Raw genomic sequence first — 13,437 nt, 5'->3', positions numbered from 1 at the left:
GGTAAGTGTGATTTATATATTGCTAGGGATTAGCAAGGAATAAGGAAGAGCTTGGCAACAAATAGAAAAGGGTAAGAAAAGGTAATTCCTACCCCAACTCTTGGGGAATTAATAGGATGATATTGTGTAATTGATGCATGAAACCCGTGGGTATGGATTAAGGAAATAGAAGGTACGTATATATGGGGATTATGTGTTCTATCTATGAATGATCAAAGAACATGCATGTGTAAATTAAGAGTGGAAATAGTGTTGGATCATACAAATAATCATCTTAGGAGGTTCAGTATTTTAAACACAATCTATTCATGAAAATAATTAGTTTAACATTAAAAGAAATCATTGAGGTCTTACCTTGGGAATGTAACCGAATTAAGGACATAAATACAGAATAATATTTGTGATAATGTGATTACTTCACCCGAAACTAAGAGGATAAATTGATTAGGAACCGAGAACGTCGGACCAAGTCTTGTCTACGATAAAAGAAAATGAAGATCCCCCCTCAAGATTGAAAGTGTCGGTAAAGGTGAGGGTTGTCATTGCTATAACATTAAAATATTTTTCTTTAAGTAAATTGTATACCATTTGATGTGTTAATGTGAGGGTTGCTACGGCTAGCACATTATAAATGTCTTTATTATGAATGTCTAATGAAAAGTGTTATCTTTGCATGTGATATGTTTGTTTGGAAGGAAAATTATTTTTTTTTTTTGGAAAAGGAAAATATTTCTATGAAATTACATGGTTTCGAGAGAAAGAATTCATACTTGACTGTATTGCGAGTTTCGGTTAAAAGATTATTAAGATGCTAAATTATAACATGATAAATTATATTAATAAAATAACATAATAGAATAGTAGATCATACATTCATATTATAATAACACATAAATCACATTATATTAAAAAAGAGAATTGAATTATACATTTATCGAACTTAAAAAAAAATTATACATTTATAGAACCATACCTATAGCACTAGTTATATTAATTTGAATTGTGCTAATGATATAATATTGCAAGATAAATCATACTTGGTATTAATAGAATCATTTTATTAATGATATAACATTGTAAGATAAATCATACTTAGTATTAATATAATCGTACTTAGACGATTGATTCAATTATTTTATTAAATCATTTATTCAAAGAATAAAAAAATTAAAAGTGAAATGGTAAATGGGTATCCAATGATAAATGGTTATTGAACGGTTTTGGTATACCCTAACTTAGACAACAATATACAAAGTGGACTTAATGTCCAGCAAAGCCCATGGTAAAAATGTACCAGCCGAGCTTGAATATAAGATGAGAAGCCCAACTAATGAACTGGTCCGTCCATTCACCAGAAAGCCCAAGCCCAAGCAAAGCTAGCGGAAGACTCTGCAAGAGCCGAACCTCCGAAAGAAGCAGAAACTCTTGGCTTGTCGCGAATTCAATCCCCTTCAATGTTTGGCACCTCAAATTGCAGTTCAAACCCATGTGAAGTGCCCAAGTGTCAGCATTCAGTAGCGTCGGAGTTGGCTTGTTTGGGTCTCAAATTCCGGATCCATCTTCTTCCTCATCGCGAGCAATCCCTTCGATAAGGCAGTACCCACCAGCTCAGCTGCGAAGCCAACGGCGGCGAACATTACACCCTTGTATACAGAAGTACCCAATCGTTCAAACAGAGAGAATGCTCCCGATAGGAACTGAACATGTGGCTTTTCAGGCAATTAGCGAAAATCGAAGGTAGACCTGAATATGCAGAGGCAAAGGCGCCTGCAGTTGGCGCTAAAAGGTACATGCAAACGAAATTCAAAATTGAACCAACTTCCATTTGTGGATAAAAGGAAATCCTACCCGTTAAGGTCGAAGTTCGGGCCAGATCTCCGTCCATTCAAAAACAGCCCCATTGGTCCAAAACTGTCTTTCTTATCGTCCGAACTTTCGTCGTCTCCGCTTCCAGAGCTCCACCACCGATTACAGCGGCCGGAACCCCCACTGCCGCCGCTGGGTCCGATCCCGATATCTCCATCACCGGATGAGATAAGAAGTTTGAAACTGGAAGTGCGATCGTGGCCGCGGGTCTTGTTGGCTGGAGTAGGTAGACGAAGATTGTTAGGAGAAATCTCGAGATTTGGAGTAGTTTGGATAAAGGATTGGCGATTTAAGGAGTAACTACTGCACTTAGAGGTCGAGGAGTGGAGACCGCTCATGGAGGCGGCCATACTGCTCTGGCGGGCCCCGGGGGAGAGAAGCTGGTGGCGGCTTTGATGATACTGGCCCGTCACCAACTCTCGAGATTTGTCTTTAACAAGTCGTATTACCGTGCGATTGTGGAAGGAATTTCGATATCTTTCAAAATGCACTATTGACAAAAAGATATACCTGACCATATGCTTTTACCTTCTCAAGTAACCAATCTTTTTTTTTTTTTTTTTTCGAATTACCAATCGAATCACAATTCGTTGGTCTTATCCTCCCTACTTAAAGCATTGGAACTAAAACATCAATATAAATGTATCGGATAGTATAAATGATATCGGTTGGCCTCTTCCAGTTTCGTTGTTCTTACGGATCGAAACTCATCAGAAAATAAAAAACGAAAAACAGTCATCAAAGATAATTAATTACATTCTCCACTCACATCAATATCTCTAACATCGAAATTAGTTGTCACCAAGATGAATTTAACCTTCGCGTTAGCCAAATAGAGTTTGCAAAAACAGTAATTAAGATGGCACCATAGTACAAACATGTTTGCAAAGAGTCCTTACTCAAAAAGAAAATGAACATTATATACACCTCCTTTTTTATTAAGTACACCCCACTCTAGTTTTTTTTAAAAGATTAATAAGGTGTACTTAATAAAAAAAATGTAAATAATGTTCATCGAAAAGAAAGCAAAATTGAATGGAATATATTTGATTGATATGACATTATTGAAAAAAATTGTGAAGCAGAGAATCAAGAAAAGATTTGTGTGTCCTTCAAATACATGTATCTGCAGGTAGTACAAATATACAGAAAAATCTCTAAGATACCAAACTTCAAGAAGTAGGGTGGTTTGACTAAAAAAAGAAAAACCCATGAAGAATTCTATAGGGAGATGGTGATTTCATTGATCCCGAATTTGATATCAAGAAATTCATACCTACATACCAAATACGATATCTGAATAGAGAATTGAGCCTTTAATTTTCTACATGAATACTTGAAATGCAAGCTACTTTTGGTTCAGATATTTCCATTTCGTTTTTCTTCGCTGCTCAAGTAATCAGGAGCAAAGAAAATTACCTGACAAAAACCACAATCGAATAAAGATGCTTGCAATTGAATGGCCGCTTTTTCACGAATCCAACAATTGTCATGGAAGCTTTGACATAGTTTACATCTTTGCTTATAAGACATCAATTGGACCATGTGCAAATAACCCAAAAAAAAAAAAATTTGTTGCGGGGGTCACTTACTTTTTGATGAGAATCAATCTTGTATATGACAGAACCATGACAAACCAATCTTTAATAGTCATTTTCACTTTAACAAATTTTGCTTCTTTTTCATTGAGAACCCCATTTTCTCTGTTGGCTATCATCTTGCTACTCATCAAAGTTTGAATCAGCCCTTTCTTTGGGTCTGCATTTTGGAAAGACTCATCATTCTTATCATTCTCCCGGAAACCATCATATGTAGAGCCACAAATATATTGTTAAATTTTTCGTTTTGGAAAAACAGCGGTATCAAGCAAGTCAAGAGAAAGAAATTCCTTGCCTCAGCAGTAACAGTGGTATGGAAACTGAATTTCTGAAAGACCCTTATAAACTCCTCATCCTAACCATCAACAAGCAACGAATGTTTTGGAAATTACATCAAACAGTTTGTAAGCATAACTAATTAAGTACTTGAGTGGATTGTATTTACATCATTTGAAAGTTAATCAACGAAACCTGCAGCTCAATAATAGGTACGACTGATGGCCCCTTTGGCCGGAATCATTTTGGTCAGCTCTAGCGTTCTCTATGAATTTTGCAGGAGTGCCAATGATCCAATAAAAACATTGATTGTGGAATTTTGTTTCTCTCACAGGAATTACATCAAACAGTTTGTAAGCATAGTTAAATAAGTAGTGGAGTAGATCGTATTACATTATTCGATGATCCATAACATTACATACAATACACAGGGAATAAACGATGATCTCTCATAACCTGAGCAGGGCATCAACAACTGCAAATCATCTGGCTCGCTGCCCTCGATTCTTGTCCGACTTTTGGCACCCAAAACATGGTTTATGGACCAAAGAAGAATGTTGATTTGTTCCATTTAAGCGAATGAGGTTATGATGGGCAAACTGATCGGGATTGTAGATTAATTGTTCAATTTAGACCCAAAATTCTGAATAAAGTTCAGTGATAGATTACAAAAGGGGGGCCAAAAACAGTAAAAGGGGTATAAATCAGACAATTGCTAGGAATTATGCCCTCTCTGAGACCCTGGAAAATTCTTCACACAATATATCTACAACTACATCCAAACATTGTCTACACGAACTCTTGATTCCAGTGGATCTTCTTCAGTCACAATCTCCAACTGATCACTTCTTTTGGTTTCCGTTGACAATGATCTCCTGGAAGCAGCAGATGCAGAAGAAGCAGATGGGATTGCTGTCACAATACCCAGATTTGGATTTCTGGGTTTAACAAGAGCAGATAAAAGAAGCATCAGAGAAGCCATTGATGAATGTATGAATGAAACTAGAGGTTTTTTGTTTTCTTCTTCTCCTTGTAATCTTTTAGTAATACAAGGAGAACGAGGAAAGAAACGGATTTATAGGGCGGAATGGCCCATTGGATTTATTGTTGGCTTACATTTTGACGGTTTATGGATTGCTGTTTCATTCATTAATGCCGGCGACGGAGCCGTTGATCTGAATTCAACAGGTTATCCGTGATCCTAGTGCTGCCGCCAGTGGTTTTTTCTTGGATCTTTATTAGCGGCGTTAATGAAGTACTTTTCGTTCTTTAATCATGAGGTGTGTTTCATTTTCATCTCTAAACATTTTTTTCTCCCATTTTCATCTCTCAACTATTAAAAATTATCATTTTCGTCAAACAAGTAATCCTATGTGACACGTCAGATAAATCTGATATGATGAATAATAGGATGTCCCGTTGGATTTTTTCATCGTCGAATTTATTCAAGGGACAAAAGTGGTACTTTCTCATAGTTGGGGGAAAAAAATGGAGAAAAAAAATGAATGGACGAAAATGAAACTCGATCAATAATTAAAGAATGAAAAATACTTTTTTGTCGATAATCTTTATTAAATCCAAAAGAGTGTGCATGAGGCCCCAAGCCGTCTGTGATAGTAAATGTGGCAGTTGGCTGCCAACTCTTAATATACTTGGAATCACCATCCAATCATCCATCCCAATATGTTCGATGCAAAATAAAATTTTCCCTAGTGTTGGAACATTTTAAGTCATTGTGATGCCTTTTTCATTCAAAGGTATTATTTACTGGATATTTTTATGGGCATTTCTATTCTCCTTTTCACAATTTTATTTCAAGAAATTATCTAGCCTATCCCACTCGAATTCATAAGCTTTTTAGTTTGATAGAATGATACCAAAGTTGTGACTAGCCAATCATTAAATTTTAATAATATGGTGAAGTGATCTGTGAAATTTTTTTTTTGAGTAATCGATGAACCACCCAATCCAACGTATCATTTGGATAACTGAATGAGCGTAAATCTCGGGTTTTCAGAACAATTCGCACACCTCTAATGATAGATATTAGTGGGCCGAAACTCTTGCGAGTAGAGACCCAAAACTAGGACAAGCTTATGAAATCAAGATTTTACAAAGAAAATATTTAAGCTTATTGGTTCGAATTCCCAATATCGAACATCGTAAACCCTATATTCGGAGAGATGATAAACTAAGTTATCTTCAATTGGTTGTGATATGAGAACCTGGGCTGGCATGCGTTCGCATTTGGGTTAGTAAAAACTTCGGGATGGTTTTCACCAATTCTGAGAGCTTATGTCATTATGAGCCCATAGCATGGCCAATGTATTGGAGAAAATAATTTCCTTTGCTTTACCACAACATGGGCCGAGCCCCTGATATCTGCAGCCCAACAAAAATGGGAGCATAATCCATTTGCAGGTCACAGCCCACAAGGGTGGAGCCCATGATTCCTGAAGCCCAACATTGTCTACACAATAAGCAAATTCGATTTTATGGGATGTTCCCAAAGCAAATATGATCGCATGACATGCACAATTATTTCCTGCATACACATTTTATGGCTAACATTAGTCATGTACGTTTTATGATATGACGTGGCTTATCCCTTTTTCGGTTTGATCGACAAATCACCTAGTATACCCTTCAGACAATTGAGTGGAGCATAAAATCATGCGGAAGAAATAATACTCATAACCCTTCCTTAAAAATGGACAAACCCACAAAACCAAGAAAATCCCAAGAAAAATACTCTCAGTTGATTAAAATTCCCGACTTTAGTATCATCCTCCTTAGTGATAAAAAATATAATCAATTGAGATATTGCTCCATTGGCTTATCCCATAGTAACCTTGTCCCCACTTATTTGTTGCAAATTTAATGCCTTTTGGCAGTTGATGATATTTCATTTGGTCATGAATGATCAATTTATATATAGTTGTACTATTTAGCCCCATGAACCCTTGAAGTGTCTGGTTTGTGTTGGATGGAAATGACAAAACTTTCAATGGTCATTAAAGGCAAAGGGACCCTAATATTGCTGATCAAAGGAAGGGGAAAAAAAAGGACCCTAATACAAAAGGACTATGGTAGGTTCGGTTTGAAGACATGAATTTGGACAGCTCATCCAATCACCATGAATGCATGTTTGAATATTGTGTGATATACATTTTCCATGTAAGATTCTGCCTCTCACTGTGCATAGTGAATATTGTCCCTTTTTAGCCCTTCATCTAAGTCATTTAGTCCTACACAGATTTGTTATTTATAGATGAGTAAAATTATGAGACATATGGTCTTCGTCAGAACCAATGGGGGAAAGACATGCATCGTACTTGTAATGAGTAGAACATGGGATCAATTGCATGATCTCATGTCCAAGTTAGGGGATCGGTCATGATTCCAAGTTCAAGCTTGGAGATCGGCCTGGACCACATGTCCAAGCTAGGTGATCGATCGTGATCTCACGTCCAAGCAAGGGGATCGATATGGACCCCAAGTCCAAGTTAGAGGATCTTACTTGAGCCCACGTCCAAGTTAGGGGATCGGTTGTGACCACACATCCAAATTAGGGGGATCGGCCACTCCAATCTAAAACTTGGTATCATGGAGTAAATCTCGCAATCAATTATTGAGAGGATAATAAATTCCTTATTTTAGGAGAATAAACATACTATAAATAGTAGAAGGAAACTGAAGGTATGAGACTCCTTTTCCATTTATAAAAATACTCACATTTGTTACAAGATTCTAACTTGAGCGTCAGAGCGTTCTCAGTCACCATTGTGGCCGTCGGACCTATTGACCTTCTTGTTGTAGGTGATCAAGAATTGAAGTGAAAACTTTATATTCTATTGAAGAATTGGAGTTCAAACCCCCCATATTGCATTAAGGCTCAAGTCCAGAAACACGTTAACCGAGTTAGAAGATTTGACTTTGTTATATGATGAATTTTACATCATCTAGTGAGAGATGTGAGATTTAGAGTATCAACCACCTTTACTCGTACCCGCCCATTCGAGCCGGGTGCGATAGTCCATCACCATAAATATTATATTGTCCAAGGGACACCATTTGTTCCATGTGAAAGGTTGAAACTGACCAAACCATGGGGGGCATTCATTTGTTGCATATATATTAGGTTTCATCAGGCTTGTCCATGTTATGACAAAAAAATGAAGGGAAGTACGTACATATTAACAAAAACAATCAAATAAGCATAAGCATGTACTCCTTCAGTTTTCTTTCCAATCCCAATCAATTTTGTCATATCAATAAAAAGAAAAACACTAACGTCTTATCATTTAACAAAAATTTTGTCATATCAATTTTGCATTTAGAGAAAAGTGGTTTTGATTTAAGGACCCAAAAGCTCATGTGAAATCATAAGTAACTAGGTGAGTTTTTATTTTTTTTTTAATGCTTACTAATGTCAAGAAAAAAAAATCACATTCGTCTACTATAATCCAGTCGAGTACCACATAGGTTGGGTGAATATCAACCGAGTGGTTTAGATGAGCAAAAGCACACTCCCACATGTCAATTAGGCCTTTTTATGAGTTTAAATGACTTGGGTCAAGGCTCAGTTGCTGAGCCCATGAGGAAAAAATCGGTGAGGATAATCGGATGTATCCACGGAAACTGGAACCCCAAAACGGACAATATAATTGGCATGTATGAAGTGTGGATTTCTGATAGTTTATAAGCAAATTGCAGCTCCTCTTACATTGAAGACGCCTAAGAACCAATAGTTACGAGTCAACGACACATGAAAAATAAATTTGTGTAGATCCGTGGCCCAAAGCAGCAAACATCTTCAATATATTTAGATAGAGAATTTCAATGATTAACATTTGCTTTAATTCATAATAACTTATGTGCATATATATGTAAATTGTTTTTTATGTTCTCAATGCCATATGCATTACATTACATCCCCCTTTGTTTATTATTGTTGACATTACTATTAGGGATTGTTTTAATCCCAAAGATACAAAGACCTAGAATCTAAGATAGAAAAGTGCCTTCAACTATTATGCTCCGTTATCAACAAAAGGTGGTTTAGTTGGCAATTAACTGTGAGAAGCATATTTCTTAACGGTATTTAAAAAAAAAACTATTATGCTCCGTTTGAGGTTTTGGGGTTGAGTTTGGATTTAGCTTCTTCAGTCAAATGTAGAAGTGATACTTGAGAAGTGTTATATTATTAACTCACTTTTTGATGTGGATGTTTTTTGGTAATGTAATATGTAAAAGTGATTGTTACATATTGGTGTTCTTCTTTACATCTCCATTTGATTCTTCCACATTTCATTATCAAACAGGGTCTTATTATCAGCTTTAGTTATTTGTTTTTTTGTCTATGTTGGATTTGGAAATCTTTGTGTAATAAAGCTTGACTAGATAGTTGATATTACAAACTTATCCACTAATCCACTTGCTTCAGTCTTTGATGTCTAAGAGCAAGTCCAACCGATCCCGTCATATTGGGTACCATTTTTGATAAATTAGTGTGCCACAGGGTACCCTAAAATGGGGATGGGGTATTTGCTATTTGCATACCCTAAAGTTTGGGAATGTGCTACCATTCCCAAATCATTAAAAAATATTTTATGATCTTTATCTCTTCATTTTTCCTTTTAATGTTAGAATATATTAGAAATATTTGATTTGGTGTTAAAATAAGTGATGTGGTTGAAGTGGTGTGAAGAGTAAAAATTTGTAAAATAAGTTTTGATTAAAATAGGAGAAAGTATGTACCAAAAATGGGATATACACTTGGACTTGCTCTAATAGTGAAAAGGACTACATATATAAAAAATAAAAATAAAAAAGGACCTTTTATCGAATTATAACATAATTTTTAAATATTCCTTTTATAGTGTGACGTGTTTTAACGATTGAAACTCGGAAATAAGAATTTAAAAATGTTGAATTTCCATATAATTGTCCACCATAAATAAATCAAAATTTGAAAAATATTAATATTTTTATTTGGATAAAACCCACAAAAAACTATTCCGAGATTCAGACTACTATCTATCCTTGGATTTGAGGGCTCTTTAATTTCTCAATAATTCATTGAGTCTAAAATTTTAGATCTAATACTTAAACTAAATGTCACATCACATATTTTTTTTATCCAAATAATGTCACTGTCATTCTATTCTCACAAATATTTTTTGACTTTATTTAAAAAAAGAAAATGAATTGATATCATATCAGCCATCATATTAGAATTTCAAATTTTAAAATTCAAGGCGAATCGTAATGCCCCCGAATCTTCTTCGATCACCCGCAACCATGGTTAAAATCGAAAGCAAGCACTCATGGAATATGGCAGGGATAGCCACCAACCGGGTTACACCCTGATTCTCAGAAGAAATAAAAATGATGAGAGTATATTTTTGTATCCCAATTAGTAGTTTCTAGAGTCCAAAATGATAGTTTCATATCATAAGACATTCAAAAAAAGAGTTTTATTTTTAATAGGTGATTTGTGAGCTAGTATGCCATGAATTCATTGTATTTATTTGATACATATATCAAAAGAAATAATGATTGTAGATTTCCATATCTTAAGAAATCCATGTAAATAATATCCTCAAGAAGCCTATATATAATACTAATAATAATTATTTATAAACCGAACCAAACAAAGGGGTGTAAGAGCTACATTGTCTTCTCAATGCTTGAGCTAGTGAAAGTTAACTACACAATCAAGACAAAAAAAAACCAGATGACATAATTGTCGGAATGTCGAAATAGATACACATGATCCATATAAATTGTGGAACCTATATGCTCGACATGATTCATATGAAATTGTATGCTTCCATCTCATTCTTTAGGATAATCGAGATAAAAAATACTGAGATGTGTAATACTGCTCGGAGCGAATATGGGCATGGCTCCCATTTTCTATGTTGCAAAAGGAATAGACAGGCGAGAGCTAGCAAGGGGTGGCTTATTCACACTAGGTGCCCTACTACTCACATGCCTCCCCATTCCACTTGGGCCCATCTTTTGTCCTTCATTGGGCCCACACCTCACTGGGTGGGGCCCTACACTCACTGCTTTCTCACAACGACAGCTCAACAACCCATTTGCCTTTTTCTTCCCTCCTCCTCCGCTGCCACTGCCACTGCCGTTCCGTACGCGCCATGTCATCTCCTCCGCCTCCGACGCGGTGACTGAGAAGTTTGTTATGCTTGCTCTCTCAAACCCTTCAGCTGTCGTTACGCTCCAATCAATGCTGACCTCGCTTGGCTCGTAACACTCTGTTGGTGCCACCGACGGTGTCACTGGCTCGTCCAGACTTCGGCGGATCTGCAGATATCTTGATCGGGAATTGAAGGTTGAAGCGTCGTCGAGTGAGTCTCGACGGGTGCAAGTAGGGTACGTCGTCGTTTGAGTGGAGAAACTCTCGATTTCGAACAAGTCGGAGCTGGCATCGCTGGCCATGTCGTCGTCCGTTGGAGTCATTCTCGAGTTGGAACTTGCCGGGAACGTGAAACTCCGACGCGAAATTATTCCAGAGTCGGTGTTCGAGACCGGTTCGTCCTTCGGCTTGAAAACTTCCAAGGATTCCCGTGGTGGGTCCTGATCGAGCGGTGGAGTATCCGAACCATTTAATACCAACTTTGGGTTGCTCAGTATGGGGAAGGTGAACCCAGAACCACCATCATTGAAGGTCCTCCCGGACGGCAATATAGGCTCGTGTTCGACCAAGTTTGAAGCGAAGTGATTCTCTGCGGATATTCGTCGAACACTTGGCATGCCTGCCCTTCTTGACGCCCCCAAAATCTGCAAAGCAGAATTTTCACTGGAAGTCTCTGTTTTGGGGTTGGAAGTGATAATTTCTGTTGGTCGTGGTATCGTGATTTTGGGTTCTGATGGACTAATATTTTCCTCCACCTGAACAGATTTCTTGCCAGAACAAGGACATTTTCGCCTGAAAATCCATTTCACAGAGGACCCTGTTTTCTTATCAGTACTTGAAGGGTTTCGAATTGAGACAGCAATGGCACCAGGAGGATTCGATAACAGACCAGTCTGACTGTTCCAACTAGCCTCTGAAGAAGCAGTCGGCGTTGCATTGACAGACCCGGCTCTGTAATTTCTATATCCATCCACAGAAGAAGAAGCAGAGGAAAATCTGGGAACGTCAGGCAAGCGTTCAAGATTGACGCCATTAATTGGAGAAACTCTCTTGCTGGGTTTCGGGTCATTGACAGTGGTTTCGTTGAAGTACTTCTGGGCATCGAAAATGCTTATCTCTGAATCATCAGGAGCTTGGTTTGGTTCCTCTGTTTGAAGATAAGAAGAGAAAGCTGCATCTCTGGTGTTGGTTTTCTGTGGGAAGGTAATGTAAGGAAGAGAGCCTGGTTCTATAGGAACCAAGATTGGTTTTCTGCCATTAAAGGATTTCATTACTACTGTTGTTGATCTTTCTTCTTTGAATGAAAACTAAATGGAAAAAACTTGACAAGGAAACAGAGGCATATATGTCTCTACTGCACTGAAATACTATGGTGTGCAGTGCGCAGCTATTTATAGGGGTACAAACAGTGTCCCAACATGTACCAATCATGAAGCTGTGAACCCAAAAACTACTTGGACCTTAAGAAATTATGTACTTAAACAACGGATCGTTGGCTTGGATGATGAATTTGATCGCGATAATTCTTAGCATAAATGGAAGGTCGTGAGTTTAAGTGCCATCAACGTTTTCATTATTACAATTTGTGAGATAGACCCTTGGTTAGCTCAGTGTGTGCGAATGTCACCCTATTTTATCTTTTCCGTATTGGGTCTCGGTCGATGTATTAATTGAGAGTTGCGGGGTGTTCCATGTGATCCGAAATTTTCCAATGAATTTTTCGATGGACAACTAGGTAGGTTCTTCTTTACCAAAAAATTACATACTTAGTTCTATTTACTTAGCTTCTATGGTTATTTTGTCTTAGATAACGATATTTCCCAATACATACATGAGTTCAGTTGTAAATATAATCTCAAACATGGAATCAAACTCAGCTATGTACACCTAATCCACACATATCAAGATACGCCTTACCATCCAGACTACTCCATGGGGTGGCTTTTATGGTTACCTTATTGAGTGTTACATATTTCCTCATCATGCTATCTTAATTTGATATTGCCTGCATTTTCATGATTTTTCCATATTAGTCATCATCAAGGTCTTAATCCATCATATTTGGTTCCACCCATATGTGAATGTCTTGGAGTCAAATTTTGCGCTAGTTCATCAAACCGTGGCGTGCCTTAAGAAGTGTAGTTTAAACCCTACTAGGCCCAATTATATCATCTGGTCAATTTTAGGGTTTGACTTCAAGTGTGTCGGTAATTGTCCAATGAATGGATGTGAGATGGGAGGTACAAATATGTGCCTAAGATATTAGCTAACATAGTCTCGGATATCTTTGTTATGGCCAAGATGAAAATGTTGTTTTGCCAATCACATTGAATTGTCCTATTTGACGACAGGGTATGTTGTACCAAAGTCTAAGGCGTGACCTCAAAGGTATTTGTCCCCAATGAGAATCGAACTCAAAATCTTCAGAGTCCGTACAATTTGACTATCACCAAAGGGTTAAAGTGAACTACAAACTATCTATCTCCATTCTAAACTACCCGTGCATTCTACCCGTGCATTTAACGGCTTGTGAAT

The 13,437-nt window shown here is 37.2% G+C and overlaps 2 protein-coding genes across 2 annotated transcripts; both read right to left on the bottom strand.

Annotated features, from left to right (window-relative positions):
• Nucleotides 1-1,197: 1,197 nt before the first annotated feature.
• Nucleotides 1,198-4,722, bottom strand: LOC119998635. Its single transcript, XM_038845971.1, has 6 exons — nucleotides 4,525-4,722; nucleotides 3,760-3,819; nucleotides 3,504-3,649; nucleotides 3,286-3,387; nucleotides 1,849-2,343; nucleotides 1,198-1,743 (listed from the first exon to the last, which is right to left on the bottom strand). The coding sequence occupies exons 1-6, from the start codon at nucleotides 4,720-4,722 to the stop codon at nucleotides 1,722-1,724; spliced, it is 1,023 nt and encodes a 340-aa protein (XP_038701899.1). The 3' UTR covers nucleotides 1,198-1,721.
• A 5,656-nt stretch (nucleotides 4,723-10,378) lies between these two features.
• On the bottom strand, nucleotides 10,379-12,452 carry LOC119998382 (protein PHYTOCHROME KINASE SUBSTRATE 4-like). Its single transcript, XM_038845701.1, has one exon. It carries the CDS (start codon nucleotides 12,171-12,173, stop codon nucleotides 10,662-10,664), a length of 1,512 nt encoding a protein of 503 aa, XP_038701629.1. The 5' UTR covers nucleotides 12,174-12,452; the 3' UTR covers nucleotides 10,379-10,661.
• Nucleotides 12,453-13,437: the final 985 nt, after the last annotated feature.

The sequence above is a fragment of the Tripterygium wilfordii genome, chromosome 5, assembly GCF_013401445.1.
Source record: "Tripterygium wilfordii isolate XIE 37 chromosome 5, ASM1340144v1, whole genome shotgun sequence".
Lineage (NCBI taxonomy): Eukaryota > Viridiplantae > Streptophyta > Magnoliopsida > Celastrales > Celastraceae > Tripterygium > Tripterygium wilfordii.
Note: the sequence above shows the minus strand (reverse complement) of the source record. Positions and strands in the feature narration are given on the sequence as shown.